General features: G+C 46.1%; 4 protein-coding genes across 5 annotated transcripts in view; all 4 read right to left on the bottom strand.

Moving 5' to 3' along the window:
- The window catches only part of LOC310701289 (uncharacterized protein), a 229,835-nt gene that overhangs the window by 15,752 nt on the left and 197,288 nt on the right, over positions 1-16,795 (bottom strand). The window lies entirely within an intron of this gene.
- The window catches only part of LOC310701075 (uncharacterized protein), an 89,421-nt gene that overhangs the window by 69,013 nt on the left and 3,613 nt on the right, over positions 1-16,795 (bottom strand). The window contains exon 1 of one of the 2 annotated variants that reach the window (XM_083491276.1): positions 10,710-11,089. The exons of the other annotated variant lie outside the window; for it this stretch is intronic. The gene's annotated coding sequence lies outside the window, so the exon portion shown is untranslated. Of the gene's footprint in view, positions 1-10,709; positions 11,090-16,795 lie in introns of those variants that run through there. 2 annotated transcript variants of the gene reach the window in all.
- LOC310701610 (uncharacterized protein) lies at positions 234-8,913 on the bottom strand. Its single transcript, XM_083492767.1, has 2 exons — positions 8,788-8,913; positions 234-5,926 (listed from the first exon to the last, which is right to left on the bottom strand). Exon 2 carries the CDS (start codon positions 5,909-5,911, stop codon positions 4,451-4,453), a length of 1,461 nt encoding a protein of 486 aa, XP_083348893.1. The 5' UTR covers positions 5,912-5,926; positions 8,788-8,913; the 3' UTR covers positions 234-4,450.
- Positions 12,021-15,568, bottom strand: LOC310701989 (uncharacterized protein). Its single transcript, XM_083493588.1, has one exon. It carries the CDS (start codon positions 15,439-15,441, stop codon positions 14,953-14,955), a length of 489 nt encoding a protein of 162 aa, XP_083349714.1. The 5' UTR covers positions 15,442-15,568; the 3' UTR covers positions 12,021-14,952.

Below are 16,795 nucleotides of genomic sequence, written 5' to 3'. Positions count from 1 at the left end.
TTGTTGTGGGGGAGGAGGAAGGGAAAGGAGAATATCAGCCGCTTTGAGACTCCTTAAAGGGAGCTAAAGGCGGGATATCAAATCCAAACTCTTCTTCTTCTTCCTCTCCTGCCTCCATTCAGCAGAGGAGGGGAGGGGTTTTGGCCTTCATACTCCTCCCCCACCCCACCCCCCAAAAAACCAAAAGCTCAAGGGGACACACAAACACCTTTTTCGAGTGAGGACCAAAAAACTGCAACCTTTTATTATTTTATTACTTATTTTCGCAGTTTAATCAATCAGTTAGTTTTATTGTTTATAGCCAATGGCCACCACAATGCGATAGGAGCACAACTCACACAGCTGCAAAACAAAAGACATTGCATGCACCAGACCAGAACAAATATATAGTGTCTAAAATTTATTTTCACATTTGTTTCAATGGGAAGGATATAGGGCAGGATAGTCCAGGTGGTGAGCTCCAGATTACAGCTTCCATCATCCTTGACTGGTCATCCCTGCTGGCTGAAGCTGATGGGAGCTGGACAACAACATCTGGGGACACCTCAATGGCTATTCTGTGATATACAGAATCTACAAAGGATTAAGGCACTGATCCAGAAGACAATGAACTGTGAATAGGCCCCACTGAATTATTTTGCAGCAAGTGTAGCTAGGAGGAGAATGTATTGGCAGCAGGGTTTGGAAGCTGTTCCCTGACACAAATCCCCTTATTTCCTCCTCTGGAGATCTGAGGTCTACAAAGCAATGGGTTGTTTTATTCAGAATAAGCTCACTGAAATCAATGGAACTATCATCATCATCATCTCCTCTATGGGTGCCGCTAAATGCTTTGAGCTTTTTGCTCTCCTAGTTTTAAGGCTCGCTGGTTTCTCTAAGTCTGGGGAAAGTGCTAAGGATGATGGTTTAATTTCCATAAATGAGAATGTTTTAAGATGGAGTTTCCTTGTGACACTTGGATGTGATTGGCTGACTGTGTGTCACATGAGGGAGGCATTCCATTCTGTTGAGACTGTTATTCCAGTAACTGTTGTTTTTAACTGCTTTTCTGTTCTTTTCTCTCTCTGTGCATGAGGGAGAATTGCTGCTGAGAGAGATGTCTCAGGATACTATTGTGTGTCAGTGTGATCTGTCTGAAGTGAAACAGTGGAAGATCACTAAATGCTAATAAGGAGAAACCTGTTCAAAAACAATTACTGCTGAGGTGAAAGTAAAAACCTTTCGTAAGAAACTGTAAGACAATTCAAGGGAGAACATGCCCGTGTTTGAATAAGCATGAGATTGTAAATATATTCTTCTCAGTTATATGTTTATGAAAGTAAAGTTCTTTTGAATATCAAGAGCCTGGACATTGTAGTCTGTAAAAAGGAACTATCACCTAGAACAGCTATTTAGCTTCTTAGCTATAAGCTACTCTGTTACTTTGGATATCATCAAAATTCACACACAGACTATAATGTTGCATACAGTATAATGTTACATACAGTATAATGGACCGGGAGCAAAGTTCTGTGAAGTGTTACCAGTCACCTGTTGAGTGAAACTGGGAACTGACTTGTCTGTTTTGACTGTTGGACCCATCTTCCCTTAGAAACGCAATGGTGTCCAGCACGCTCCTGCTGTGCAGTGCTGAGTCATTCCGCTTCTCCTGGCTACAGCAGAGTTTTATCAGCAGTGGTATGCCAGTGTGTAAGGATTTATTAGCATGGCTTCTTCTATTCTGCCTCACCCTCAGTTGACAGCTTGAGACAGAAATCTTTGGTACCTTGCAGATACCTTATCACTCTTTTGACACCATCCCAGGCAGTTACACTCGACTTTGTAGCCTCTCTGCTGAGCAGGTTTATAGCAAAGGCTATATTTGGTCTGCTCCATTGGGAAAGATATAGCAGACTCCCTAGAGCTGACTGAAAGACTTCGGGTTTCTCAAACTCAGATCTTTCCCCGAACTGTATTTCACAAAGTTCGTCTCCATGGGTGTTCTAACACCTGCACACTCCGACATTTGGAACTTCTCAAGTAACTGCTCAATTTTGCCTTTCTGACTGAGTAAGAAACTGCCGTCTTTGGTTCTATCAATCTGGACACCTAGGTACATTTTTACTGGTCCTAAGTTCTTGAGCTGAAAGTGACTTCCAAGCTCCTTGGCAAACTCTTGCACTTGTTTCTGAGTCATTGCCAGGTGGATGATGTCATCAACGAACACCAAAACCAGCTCCTGTTTCTCTACACACCCTTTAAGGTACAGGCAGCTGTCTGCAAGAATCTTCTGGAAACCCATGCTTTCCAAAGCATTATTCAGGCACATGTTCCAATTTCTGGCCAACTGCTTTAGGCCACAGATGGACTTGTGTAGTTTCCACACTTGATTTGGTTTTTTGCCTTCGACCCCTGGAGGAGGTAACATGTACAAATCCTCCTTTAGATCCGAGTTCAAATAAGCAACATCCACATCAAAGTGATAGACCTCTAAACCTCTCTGGGCAGCAATTGCTAACAGCATGCGTAGTGTTTCTCTTCTGGAAGTTGGTGCATACATCTCCATATAATGCAACCCTTTCCTCTGTGTGAAATCTCTCGCTACCAGTCTCGCTTTGTACTGTAGCTGTCCAGTCAATGAGGGCTTGACCCTGTACACCCAATGACAGCTCACTGCCTGTTTTCCTTCTGGCAGTGTCATGGTGGAGAACAATCCTAGGGACCTCATAGAGTTTAACTCCTTTTCCATTGCCTCATGCCACTTATTGGCCTCTTCCTGAGGTAATTGCAAGACTTCCTCAAAGCTCTCTGGCTCACATTGAGCCAAACCAATCCACACACTAGTGGGTGAAAAACTTTCGGGAGGTTTTCTTTTTGTGGCGCGAGCAGATTATCTTAGCGCTACTTCAGATGCCCCCTCTGACCCAGATGTACTGGGTGCAGCCTGTGTGTCCTCAACCTCAGAAGGCTCTCCCTCTGATTTAATGCATCTTCTGTGTCCCACAGGCTTGCCTTTGGGAGTTGTGGGCTCACTCTTTGCCTCTTGCTTTACTGCCTTAGGAGATGCCTGATCATGGTCTGGCTCCCCAGCAGATGTGGGTGCTAACTCTTCCTCTCCATCAGAGTCAATAGAAACCTCTGAGAGAATGTCAGGATTTCTGTGGATGCGTGCCCACCCATTTTGCTCACATAATTCAGCACTCCTGCTGAACAGAACCTGTGACTGGTTGCCTTCGGGGTAGCAAACCTCCATCCCTTTGTACCTAGTTCATACCCATAAAAAATCATTTTCCTGGACCTAGAGCCACCCTTTCAGCATTTGGCACCAGGACCCAAGCTTCATACCCAAAAAAGTGAAAGAAATCTACCTTTGGCTTCTTTCCCCGCAACAAAAAATAGGTGTGTCACCTACAGTAGAGTTGTAGGTTCAATTTAGCATGAAATTTGCCGGTTTCCACACCTCAGCCCAGAAACTCTGTGGTAGGCCTGAATCGAACAGCATGGCCTCCACCACTTCCTGAAATGTTCGGTTCTGCCTCTCTGCTACACCATTTTCCTGTGGCGAATAAGAGTTTGTCAACCTATGACGAACTTTCTTGCTGAAGAAATTCTGCAACGCAGACCCAGTATACTCTCCACCCCTATCCGATTGGACTTGGCACACTTTTAGAGAGAACTGAAGTTTGACCGCAGCGACCCACTCCTTTAACATGATGACAGCTTTACTCTTTTCCTTTAGAGATATCACCCAACCCATTCTGGAGTAGTCATCAATTAAAGTTAACACATATCTGGCCCCACCCAAACTTGCAACAGGCATGGGACCACAAACATCAGTGTGAACCAACTCAAAAGGTTTTGTGGTTACCCTGTCAGACCTTGGATAACTGCACATCTTGACTTTTGCCTTTTTGCATGCTCTACAATCTAGAAACTTAGAACATGACTTCATATTGCACCCCTCAGCACACACTTGCAGGTTCTTAACGTACCCCCAATTACAATGGGACATCCTTCTGTGCCACAAATGTTGACACAAGTGGTGAGTGGGTACATTCACACAATTTGACTTCGCTGTCTCGGTGTTACTCCTGCCTGTCTGTCCCATCCAGAACATACAACCCATCCTGGCATGCAATACTGACCAGCAGTTTCCCTTTCTTGGAAATTGAACACATATTATTCTCAAAACAGACTTTGAACCCATCTCCAACTAGAGATGACACAGACAGCAAACAGCACTTCATTCCTGGTAACACAAATGCTTCAAGATCAGTTTGCAAACAGTTTACAAACACAGTTCCAGCAGTTTGCAGCAACTTCCGTGAACCATCAGCTAAAGTAACAGTTTTCCCTTCAGGAACTGCTCTGCAGTTGCGCATTTGGACACCAGAGGGAGTCAGAATATGATGACTTTCACCGCTGTCAATCACCCAACGTTGATTGCTGGCCAACTCATCCTTCACTGTTGTCATGAAGCAGCCACATGGTATGACCCCTTATATCTGTTGCTCCCTTGTTGCTGTCGGCTTCCTTTGTAGTTTCTTCTGGTGCTCCACTGCTGGCCTGTTCCCCTTATCTGGTTGCTAGGAGCAACGGCCTTGGCAGCCTTTTGATCAGCTTCTTGGGGGCATTGTCTCTGCAGGTGGGTCTCAGATCCACAACGGTAGCACCGCCTAGTAGTAAAAGCTGGAACAGTGTCCTCGGCTTTAGCTGCACCCCCACTCCTCGAAGCAGAACCACCAAGGCTTTGGCCCTCCTCTCTCTGTCGTTTTTCCTCTTCATCGCACAAACGACTGGCCACAAACTGCATAGTTAAATCGGCCTGGGGCATTGCCTCAAGAGTTAAACACAGATTCTCATAACTCTTATCTAGGGAACTCAGAAGTATGTACACTTTCAACGCTTCTGGGAAATTGACATTTAACTGTCTCAGCTTGTTGAAAACAGCCAGCATCTTAGTTACATGCTCTTTGATGCTATCACCAGGCTTCAGCTTCAGGTCAAACAGACTTCTAGTGACGTGAATCTTGCCTCCTGCTCTCATCCGGTGATGGACACGCTGCAGCGCCTGCCAGACATCATGAGCACATTCCTGACCCTCCACAAGTGGCAACAGTGAGGAGTCAATGCTCAGCACTAGAACTCCCATTGCCCTCTGATCCTTCCTCAGAGCAGCAGCAGCCACAGCAACTTCGGCTGCAGCAGCACCGGGAGGAGCTTGGGCTGGAGGGGCTAGGGTACATTCCCAAAGACCCTTGGCTGTAAGCCAGGCCTTAACTCTTCGGGACCATTCTTCCCAATTTTTTCCATTGAGCCTCTCAAAAGGAACACAGTAGCTTTCCTGGACTTCAGCCACCCTTGAGCTATCAAGCCTGTGAGCTCTGGGACTCCTCACAAGTTCCTGGAGCCGAAGCGAGGCCTCTTGGGGCCCCTCGGCCTTCTGGTAGCAGAACCGCCAGAAGCTCTGCCGCTCCATCTCTGACCTCATGTTGGCGTCTTCTTCCTCCTCGTCCAGGATCTCCTCCTTCACTTTCACAGAGGAAATCTGCTCCCCTCCTTCCTCGTGTGCCTCCCCACTCAGTTCTGGCAGGGTCTGGTCTGTCCCCCCTGCTCTCCGGTTGGGCCACCGACTGGCACCCGCAGCTCCCCTGAAGGAGGCCGGGAGGACACCATCTCTGGAGAGGGGAGGACTGGGAGCCTGTGGGGTTTCCCACCGTGAACGAGGGGGGTGCATCGTCTTCAGGAAATCCTGCCACTGGGCATCCCAGTGCTGCTGCGGCTCCTCCTCCACTGACTCCTGCTTAATTTGATGTAAATCTGCTTGAGATAGAAGGTCCCTGACGGTCCCAACTTGGTCCACAGGAGATTTTTGACCTTTGGATTCCAGTCTCTCCCTTTGAATGGGTCTCCTCGGCCCCTTCTCTTCCATTTGTACGCTGCCCTGCTAGAAAGGAAATCAACACACACTAAAGCAACAGTATAGAATAAAACTCAAGAATAAAAACAAAAGCATATCTTTTAACCATTACAGTGGTGCCTCGGGTTACATTGCCTTCGGGCTACGTAACCTTCTGCTTACCTTTGGGTTACTTCCTGGTTTTGACACTCGCACATACGCAGAGGCGCTAAACCACACAGCCGCATGCATACATTCGGGTTGCAGATGAGCCTCCGGAATGGATTATGTCTGCAACCCGAGGTTCCACTGTAGTCAGTTTTTGAAATATATTATTACTCCTAATTCTTATGTTCAGGCTGTGAATGACAATGTCACCCAAATGACCCCACCCATGCACAAGAGGAAGTTATCCAGACCTGGGAAAACCCCAAGGTTTATGGAAGTACAAATAATATTTGGGGGTAGGAGAACCAAGGCAGTGGGAGGGAAATCCAAAAATAACCCAGTGAGAGGACTGAGCATGTTCAGTGGACAGGGCATGCTGATCCAGGCTGCAACTTCTAGCATGTTGGAAAGGCAGCAACAGATCTTTCTATAGGGTTAAGGCTGTGACAGACCCACCTAACATTTAAAGTATATGACTTCACCGAAGAAACCCAAGTTCTTAAGGGTGCTGAGAACTGTAGCAATAAACTATAGTTCCCGTGATTTTCTGGGGGAAGCCACGTGCTTTAAATGTATGATGTCTGCACAGCCTAAGAAACAAGCAAAGAGAAGGAATATTGACCAACAAAATCAAATAACCCACTTCATGTGGCCTGCTGGTCCCTGTGGTTTCCATCTCTTGGCCTCATCATGTGATGAACCTCTCTGTCTGTCCCAGAGAGAGAGAGAGATGTCTAAAGAGCCCTTAAAGGTAAAGGTAAAGGGACCCCTGACCATTAGGTCCAGTTGCAGATGACTCTGGGGTTGCGGCGCTTATCTCGCTTTATGGCTGAGGGAGCCGGCGTACAGTTTCCGGGTCATGTGGCCAGCATGACTAAGCCGCTTCAGGCAAAACAAGAGCAGCACACGGAAACGTCGTTTACCTTCCCGCTGGAGCAATACCTGTTTATCTACGTGCACTTTGACGTGCTTTCGAACTGCTAGGTTGGCAGGAGCAGGGACCGAGCAATGGGAGCCCACCCCGTCGTGGGGATTTAAACCGCCGACCTTCTAATCGGCAAGCCCTAGGCTCTGTGGTTTTGACCACAGCACCACCCGCGTCCCTACAAGAGCCCTTAAGAGAGATCCTTTAAACTCCACTCTCAGCAGGAATCAGCACAGTGCTGAAATGGGATAGAAGCCCTGCTCTGGAAAGAAATGATCCCTCTGGCTGCTCTTTAAAGAGGATTTCTAAAGAACAACCAGAAGGGTCTTTTTTCTTAGAACTCATTGCTGATTCAGCAGGGTCTTCTTGTGCTCTTATTTTTCCCCACCCCAGAACTGGGAATGGAAGATCTAAACATGTTGTTTGTGTTTGCAAGACTTGTATGTATACTAGATGGCATGTCTGGTGAGTGTGTGCAGCATCTCTGGCGTGTGTGCATGTACTTTATGGTATGCATATCTTTTCTGTGTGCGCATGCATGTGCATACATTGGCCACAAAGCTCACTGGAATGTGGCCTCCAGAATCAATGCAGCTTTAAGCCCATAAATGTTTCGTTCCTCCTGCTCTATAGGAAAGAACAATCAAATCTGAGACTATCAGGAGGAAAGAACTCCTGGATCTACAGAGTTAATGTTCTCAGCATCCTATGGACACAAACTGCAATGAGATTTCCCTTTAATTGCTTTGAGATATTTTCCTTAAAAATATGTAGCAGTATAGAAAGGAAATGAGCAATAATCTGAAAATGAATAGCTAATTTTGATTTCACCTTCTTCAGTCTTTTACAATACTATTTTCAACGTTTTTATTATATTAATTCATTTCCATATGCCACACTTCTTAATAATCCTCCTTTCCTCTGCATTCTCAAAACTGTCACCCACTTCAACTCTCAGCTTTCATCTGAAAACTCAGCTGTATTACTGGGGAAGGAGGAAGATAAAACCTTAAGACTCTCTCACTTATTTACACGCAGACACAAGAGGCCAGCTTTGATAGCTTGGGGAAAGGTCAGATGTGTTCTCTGGAGTATAGATCTATCAACTGTTTTATCAACAGTGGCAGATTAACAGAGCCTCCATGTGTAGGCACAGTGTACCTTGATTTGAGGCAGGCAAAATATGCCATTTCCTTGCTAAATGAATCTGATGGACATCATTGCCACAAGATGCGGCGATGGTGGTGGCAAAGAGAGTTTTCAAAGGCGATCAGACTAATTCACCAAGGAGGGCGGTAGGTTTATCAATGGCACTGGCAGAGGGAGGGGGGCAGGAGTAGTGGCCTGCAAAGGGTGTCAGGGCGGCTGGAGAGTGAGAGGGGCACCTCCCTGCTGCACTGCTCTTCCTTCCCCCCCCCCCGCCTCCCCTTCCCTCTCCGCCGTGGGGAGGACCGTGGAAGAGGACGGGGCTCCCTGATGAGGGACAGGGAGAGGGGCGGCAAAAGCCCCAGGTACGCCGCTGATCCGTGAGCGACTATATGCATCGTCCACCGCGAAGCAGCAGCTGCCTTGGACCCCTCATTCTGCCCCTTGAGCTCAGGACTGAAGGGAGCAGCTCCCCAGGGTCTCCGGCAGGGTCCGTGCCAGCCTGAGCCAGAGATGTTTGCCCCTGCGCCCTCCTGCAGATGCCCTGCCCCTCAGCTGCGCCCCTTCCCCTTCCTGCCCGGGTGGGGGGGGCGCCCTGCAGCCTCTGACTCCACTCGGGGCCCGATCCTGCCAGGCGCACCTGCTCTCCTCCCCCTCCCGCCTCCTGCACCTCGGACTCCTCGCTCCGTCCCTGCTCCGGAATCCGGCTCCTCTCCGGGGAAACTCGCCAGGCCACGGGCCGCTGCTCCTCCGCTCTCCTCGGCGGGGGACAGGAAAGTGCAGCCGCTCTCGAGTCCCCCTGGCTGGCCCCGTTTCCTGCCTCTCTGGGCATCGGAGCTCGCTGGCTGTGGGTTGGGCCCTGGGAGGCTGCGAGGCTGGATGCGCCCCCTTGCAAGGCGAGGGCTGCGAGACCGCCCTGCTGCTTCCCCTGCCCTCCAATTTGCAGCCGGCTGCTTCTGATCCTGGAGGTTCTGCTCTTAGCTGTCGGGGCAAATGGATTAGCCCGATGAGATCTGGTCCATTCCTAGCTCTGGAGCAGCAGGGAACAAGGTTTTTGCACCCTTCTCTAGGGATGTTCACACGCCGCCATCTGTGTCCCCGTGTACACAAATCACTGAGTTGTCTTATTGTCTTAACTCAGTCAGTAGAGCGTGAGGTGCTTTATCTCAAGGTTGTGAGTTCGAGTCCCATGTAAGAAAAAGCGGACATAAAGTGTAATGTTACCTTGAAATTGTGTACACAATAGTCCGATGGTTTTTAGAGAAACCCAAAAACTTCCCCTTTCTATACCCTTTCGTTGTCATCAAGCAGTTCCCGCCCCGACCTGGCCACAGTGATCCATGCGACGGTCACCTCCAGGCTAGACTACTGTAATTCGCTCTATGCTGGGCTGCTCTTGAAGCTGTCCCAGAAACTCCAGTGGGTGCAGAATGCTGCAGCCAGGCTCCTCACGGGGTCTTTGCCATGGGAGCATATTCACCCAGTGCTTTTCAAGCTGCACTGGCTCCCGGTGGAGTACAGGGTCAGATCTAAGGTGCTGCTTTTGACCTTTAAAGCCTTTCACAGCCTAGGACCCTCGTACCTACGGGACTGCCTCTCCCGGTATGCTCCACGGAGAGCCTCAAGGTCCATAAATAGCAACACCCTAGTGGTCCCGGGCCCTAAGGAAGTTAGATTGGCTTCAACCAGAGCCAGGGCCTTTTCAACTCTGGCTCCGGCCTGGTGGAACGCTCTGCCTCATGAGACCAGGGCCCTGCAGGATCTGATTTCTTTCCGCAGGGCCTGTAAGACAGAGTTGTTCCGCCTGGCCTTTGGCTTGGAGCCAAATTGATTCCCTCCCTCCCTCTCTTTCTTTTTTCTTTTCCTTTCTTCCTGCGATGAGGCTACATTTTAATATTTCAATGTTTCAATATTCTAATGTATTTTAATTTTGTTATTTTAATTTTGTTTTTAAGTTGTAATCATTCAACTTGTTTTTATTATTGCTTGATAGCCGCCCTGAGCCCGGCCTTGGCTGGGGAGGGCGGGGTATACATTATTATTATTATTATTATTATTATTATTATTATTATTCTGTAATAAGTGGGTTTTGTTTGGAAAGCTGTCTCTCAAAATTTATTCGAACATTGGAATGTACCTGGCATTTTATAAGCTCTTCAGTATGTTGCACAAATAAGTCTCCTTGCGATCAGTATGCAGTCCCTGGTTTCCAAATCCTCTACAGGGAAATATTCCTGAAATACCATTTCATGAAGCTGGGACGATGCCACCCAGCTGTCTGAATGCCTAGCAGCTGGAGGAGGCAGTCCAGTTCCCAGCTCTGCTGGCCTAGGTCATGTGATCACTTAACTCCAGCAACAGATGCCAGGGCTGGGCTCTGTTATCTTTCCATACCCTCCAACATCTCTCTGATGAAAATAGGGGTGTCCTGTTCCATAATGATAATTTTACTATTTATACCCCACACATCTTACTAGGTTGCCCAAGCCACTCCAGGCAGCTACCAACATATATAAAAACATAAGAAAACATTTTTAAAATTTCCTATACAGGATTACCTTCAGACAACTTGGGGGTCACATAACCCCATACCCTCTGGCATCAAATCAGAAACTGACGACAGCTTCTGTAAATCAGGGACATCCCTGGAAGACAGTGGCACTTGGAGGGTCTGTCTTTCCCTGATTTTTCCTTTGCTGTCTCTGGTCTCCTGCCTCCATTCAGCAGAGGAGGGGGCCTTCATACGGAGAAGGATCGGGGCCAACAGGGCATAGTTGGTGCCTTCAGATGACTGCAGTGAAGGGAGAACCATTTGGAGGAACAGATTGTTGTAATTCTTGGAAAGGGATGGAAAGAGCACGGCTACATCGTGGTTTGGTTCTTCAGGTACTTGTTCAAGTTGTTCCATGGAATTCCTGATCTGGACCTTGTGTGGGAAATGACACTCTTAGGGTCTTGAAGCAATGCCTTTCAACACAGCTCCATAACATTGATTGCGCCCTCACATTGATTGCTCCTTCTGGTGCGGGGATTTTGATCCAGAGAAGGAGCAGAGGGAGAAAGGTTAAGCAGAATACACTCCCCATGTCGCCGTTAGGTGTGCTCAATCTTCACCTGCTTCATGACTCCACCTTGCATGAGAAGGCAGGATGGAGCTCCAGGAAACAGGAAGTGGTCCTTCAACCGGCCAGGACATCTCACTATCACAGACAGGTCTAGTCACCTGCTGGGGAGTCAAGAGTGGGCCAGGGATGGCAGAGAGAGGAGGGGAAGGGCCCAGCGACAGAAGGATGGTAGGCTCTAGATGCTCCCTGTCAGCATCGCCCTTGAGCCAGTGCCACCAACTGGACTCATCCACTTCAGCCCCGACTGGGCTAGGCGAGCTGGGTAGCACTTCCAGAGACCACCTTCTGCACAGGAACAGGTCAAAGTGCTGTGGACTCACAGCTTAGAGTTGTGAGCACCAGATTCACTTCCACAAGAAGACAGTCGTTGCACAGCAGAGTATAGCAGAGTATAGCAGAGTATAAACGACTCGGAGAGCAGCTCTGTAGAATATCTTCTTTATTCTATCTACAGCTATAATACACAACTATATACAGAGCTTAATGAGGTCTAAGCATAAATGAATGCTGAACCGCACTGAGTGCCTGCAGCTGCTCTTAGCAGCAACCTTATCTATACACACGATCTCTAACACTCAGTCTCTCTCTCTCCAACACACTGACTGACTGACTGACTCTTTGATGTGGTGCTGGAGCAGAATAAGTAGAGAGCAGAACACCGCTCCTCCTATCTGGAAAATCACCAGACTCACCAGGAGATTCTTGGATATGGGAGGGGTGAAATCTCCTCACTCCCTTGGACCCCTTCCTTGACACCAAGGGGAGCTCCTCCTCTTCTTCTTTTTTTAAATAATATTTATTGCTTTTAAAGATTACCGAAAAAGAAGAAAAGAGAAGATTTAAAGACAAAAGAAGAAAGAAAGAAAACAAAAAAGTGAAAAAACACCACAATACAATACAGTATACAAATAATATAAACCCCAACCCAATCCCATTAAACTAAACACATAAAAATACTAAACAAAAACAGTTTAAAATACATCTCTCCTTTTCCATATTCTATCCTTCATTTCCTTGTTTCCTCGACTTCCTCATACCTCTTTTTTTGTATTCCAATTCTTCTAATTATTTCTGCAAATCCTTTCCATCTTTCTCTGTTTTTTATCGTCTTGTAGGTAACATATTTTTAACCTTATTTCCCTTTAAGACTAAATTACTTATCTATTCTTAACTTCTTCTAACATTTCTACTAAATCCATATAATAACATTCCATGATTTTTCTAACAGTCATTAATTTTACAAAATTTCTAAATATAAGCTTTAGCTTCCCAATCTTCCTCCACCCTCTCCTCTCCCTGGTTTCGGATTCTGCCAGTCCTTTCCGTCAGATCCATATAGTCCATCAACCTGGAGATCTTATGTCCGAGGCTCTTAATTCTTTTCCAAGTCCCTTCTGCGGATCTTCTTCATATTCTTTGATGCTCAGGAGCAGATCTCGGGAAAACTCCAACCAAACAGAACTTTTATTCCTTCTGAACAGCTCAGCCAAATTTCCATACTTGAAACTAAGGTCCATAGGGTATTTCAGGACGTATTTCAGGATTCCTCCAAGTCCATAGGCCCCCATAACTTCAAGTTCCTCCAGGCCCAAACCCATGTCCCAGATGTCAGTTAGTCCCTGGATGAAGGGGTCTTTCCAGCTTTTGTTCTTCAGTCCAAGCCGGGCTCTGATCCTCAGAATGTGACTTTTTCTAGATTCAATCATAAAAGGCCTCAGCTTATAGTCGTCAGTTTGCTTCTGTAAGCCAGGGTCCCATCCTCAAGCTCTGGTTTTTGCTAAAATCAATCATGCAGGGCCTCCATTTATAATCCTCAATTTGCCTCTGTAGAAATGAGGATCCTTCTTGAGCTACTTTAAGTTTCACAACGGCATCTTTCTCCTTTTCCTCCAACATTTGTCTTGCCAAGGTATATTCCTATACCACGTCCTGAGTTATTTCTATGTTGTTGCTTGCTTTTTGATTCAAGTTAGTCACTTTCTGTTCCCGGCTGTCAATTTTGAAGATCATGTCATCTACATTTTTATGCAGCTGTTCAAGTGAATGATTTATTTTGAATAATGCACTCACAATAACTTCTCCTATCAGCATTTTAAATAGTCCAAGGTCAATCTCTGATTCTCAGAACCTTTATCTTGCAGCTGGAGTTTACCCTGTTACACTCCTGTAACAGTTTCACATGCTCCCTCTAGAGGGGAGCAGTTTCAAATTGTATCAGTTCTTTCAGTTACAGAAACAGTTTTGATTTTCAGTTATTTTTCTTCCCTTTAATAAACTCAGAAGAGATCAATGGAAACAGTATCTTTCTAATTTTAAGTAACTGTCAAATCCGTTCTGTCAGTGAACCTTCCCCGAACGTCATCAGGCAGACCGTCCCCAGGTTCAGAGCAGTGGTAGTTTGCTTTTCCCTCTCTCCTGCAGGTTCTCCCTGGGTCCACGACTTCCCCCCTCTTCTCCTGCTTCCAAGGGGGGTTTGATATTTTTAAAGAATTTTAATCCTTTGTCCAAAAACTTTCAAAGGCTTTAGTTTGTAACGTCTTTGCTTCAGTCTATTTACAAAAGCGGAAGGCGGACTTCTTGTTTAGAGCCTTCCTGCTAGTTTGCCAAATTAGAATATTTAAAGATCCAAATTTTCCAGTCTACTCACGGGTAGTTGTTTAAAGTCCAATTGTCCACAGGAAAAAGTTAGCGCTCTCCAGCAACAGCAATGCGGCTTCACTCCATGAAAGAAGCAGTCGATTCAAAGCACCGCGCCACTCACCCCACGTCGCTCCGGCTCCCCAAAACAGGGTTTCCCCGCGAGTAGGGGAGGCGCAAAAGGTGCCAGCCGAATCCCAAGTTCACAGGCTTCTCTCGCCTGTGATTTCTATGGGTCTCCGCCTTCGCCGTGGCGGTCAGACCCTGCTTTTCATGGAGCAAGTTCCTCCCAATCGGAGGAGCTCCGCCATTGCAGGAGGCACCAACCCGGAAGTCCCAAGGGGAGCTCCTCTTCTGGGGCTAAAAGCATTGCTGTGGAGGTTTAATTTTTGTCATGATTGCAGGGGAAGAAGGGAAGGTAAAAACCACTACCCCCCAAACACAAAGAACTAAATGAAAATAGCCCTGTCTGAGCGATTAGCTACTGGAGAGCATAATGTGGGGTTTAGTTGAGATGCTCACAAACAGGTCCACAAGAGCACAGAAAAAAGGAGATGAATTTTAAAAGCAATACCAAATGAACATTTAATATAGAGACCTTTTCATTCAGCTGGAAAATGCTATCAGTAAAAAGGTCTTCAATGGGTTATGCAAAGTTCAAGTAATGAGCGGCTGGAATACTGATCTACAAGACAAGGGTAGCCCATCATTTTGGCAGTGAAAGGCAGACCTGAAAATTCAACAGATTCAACACACACCTTGAGCATTCCAGATTCACACTCTCTCCTTGTTCATATAGCAACAAGTTGCCACTTACTTTGTACATTTAGTGTATGTGATCTTCATTACTTTAATACATATATATCTGTATGCAAATTTAAGTACAAACACTAAAACATCATTCCATGCATTTACAACTGATTTCCCCCTTTAGGAGTTTCTTGATGTAAGTAGTGAACCCTGAGTGGAAAACTCCATACATTTATATCGTTTCCCCCATGTGAATTTGTTAATGAATATTAAGGTCTCCACTCCCTCTGAAGCCCTTTCCCCATTCAATAAACCCGTAGTTTTCATGGTGTGTGTGTTAGCTGATGTCTTCTAAGGTGTTCATTTTTACTGAAGCTCTTTCCACAATCCACACATTTAAATGGTTTCTCACCTGTGTGAGTTCGTTGATGTATTCTAAGTTTCCCACTTTCACTGAAGCTTTTTCCACATTCAATACATTTAAATGGTTTCTCCCCCGTATGAGTTCGTTGATGTATTCTAAGTGCTCCATTGTTACTGAAACTCTTTCCACATTCATTAAATTTAAATGGTTTCTCCCCCGTGTGAGTTCGTTGATGTCTTCTAAGTGTTCCACTTTCACTGAAGCTTTTCCCACATTCAGTACATTCAAATGGTTTTTCCTCTGTGTGAGTTTGCCAATGTTCTGTAAGTTTATCTTTCCGGTTGAAGTTCTTTCCACACTCAAAACATTTAAATGGTTTCTCCCCTGTGTGAGTTCGCCAATGTACTGTAAGTTTATCTTTCCGGTTGAAGTTCTTTCCACATGCCATACATTCAAATGGTTTCTCCCCCGTGTGAGTTCGTTAATGTATTCTAAGTGCATGACTATGACTAAAGCTCGTTCCACACTTCATACATTCAAATAGTTTCTCTCCTTTGTGAGTTTGTTGATGTATCCTCAGACTTCCACTGTAATAAAAGCACATCCCACATTCCATACATTTAAACTGTTTCTTTGTTGTTCCCAATGAATTCACAGGGGGCTCCATAGAATTCTGACCTTCATCTTCCTCACCTGTTTGGGAGTCTGGGAGGAAAGCGAATCCTGTTAGACTTTCAAGAAAAACAAAAAAGGAACTGAACACCTGTCAATCCCAACCTGCACCGCCTCTCATTTTAACACCATCTCCATTCTCCACTGTCCTCTCTAGGTTCCAATTTTTTTGGAAAGCAGATGAGATAATGGCAAGAGCAACACATGATCACTGCATTCACACTTAATAAAGCACCATCATTTTATAATCTGACCAAACTGCGAGAGGCAGTGGAAGACAGAAGTGCCTGGCGTGCTCTGGTCCATGGGGTCACGAAGAGTCAGACACGACTAAACGACTAAACAACAAAATGGTGGAATTGGCTTATTAGCCACATCTCTGTATTTTTCTTTCTCAATTGAAGAAATGATCTCAGGTTCGAGTAACAGTGTCTCCTTTGTGAAATAAATAAAACTTAAGTGCTACATGTAACTGTAAAAATATTGCAGTATATTGGAACCTAAGAAGAGCCTGCTGGATCAGGCAAAGGCCCACCTAGTCCAGCATCCTCTTCTCACAGAGTCCAACCAGATGCCTGTGGGAAACCGGCAAGCAGGATTGGAGCACAAGAGTCTTCTCTGCCTTCCTGTGCTTTCCAGAAACTAGTATCAAGAAGCATTATTGCCTAGACCACGAGGGCAGAGCAGAGACGTCAGTCTTATCCATTTCTTCAAGCTATCCGAGTTGCTGGCCGTCATTGTCTCCTGTAGGATGGATTCCATAGATGAACTATGCTTCTGTTGATTCATCTTTGCAGCCCTTAAAGGCTGATAAATGTATTATGGCCTCATCTTTTGTGGGCTGCAGTCAGACAAAGTGGAATTTTGAGCAGGATACGTGGTGCCACAGGGACGTGGGGACAGGTGAGGCTGCTGATCCCTTATTTTCAAATCTGAAAGTTGACCGCTAAGTTGACTGCTAAGCTTTTGTGGGCAGCAGTCTGGGAAAGTGGATTCTTGACTAGGAAAGCTGGTGCCACTATAAACTTGTGAGTCTCTTTGTTGGCTTTCTGTACTTATTTTGAATCAAGGTTGTACCACAGCATCTCCATGGAAGCTTAGGGACAGACAAGATTACAGAGCGCTATAAA

The sequence above is a fragment of the Podarcis liolepis genome, assembly GCF_965112155.1.
Source record: "Podarcis liolepis genome assembly, chromosome: 2".
NCBI lineage: Eukaryota > Metazoa > Chordata > Lepidosauria > Squamata > Lacertidae > Podarcis > Podarcis liolepis.
This window is presented reverse-complemented; position numbering and strand designations above follow the sequence as displayed.

Excerpts from the sequence above, each read along its gene's own strand:
- LOC310701610 (XM_083492767.1), bottom strand. The coding sequence starts at position 5,911 with ATGGAAGAGAAGGGGCCGAGGAGACCCATTCAAAGGGAGAGACTGGAA.
- LOC310701989 (XM_083493588.1), bottom strand. The coding sequence starts at position 15,441 with ATGGCATGTGGAAAGAACTTCAACCGGAAAGATAAACTTACAGTACAT.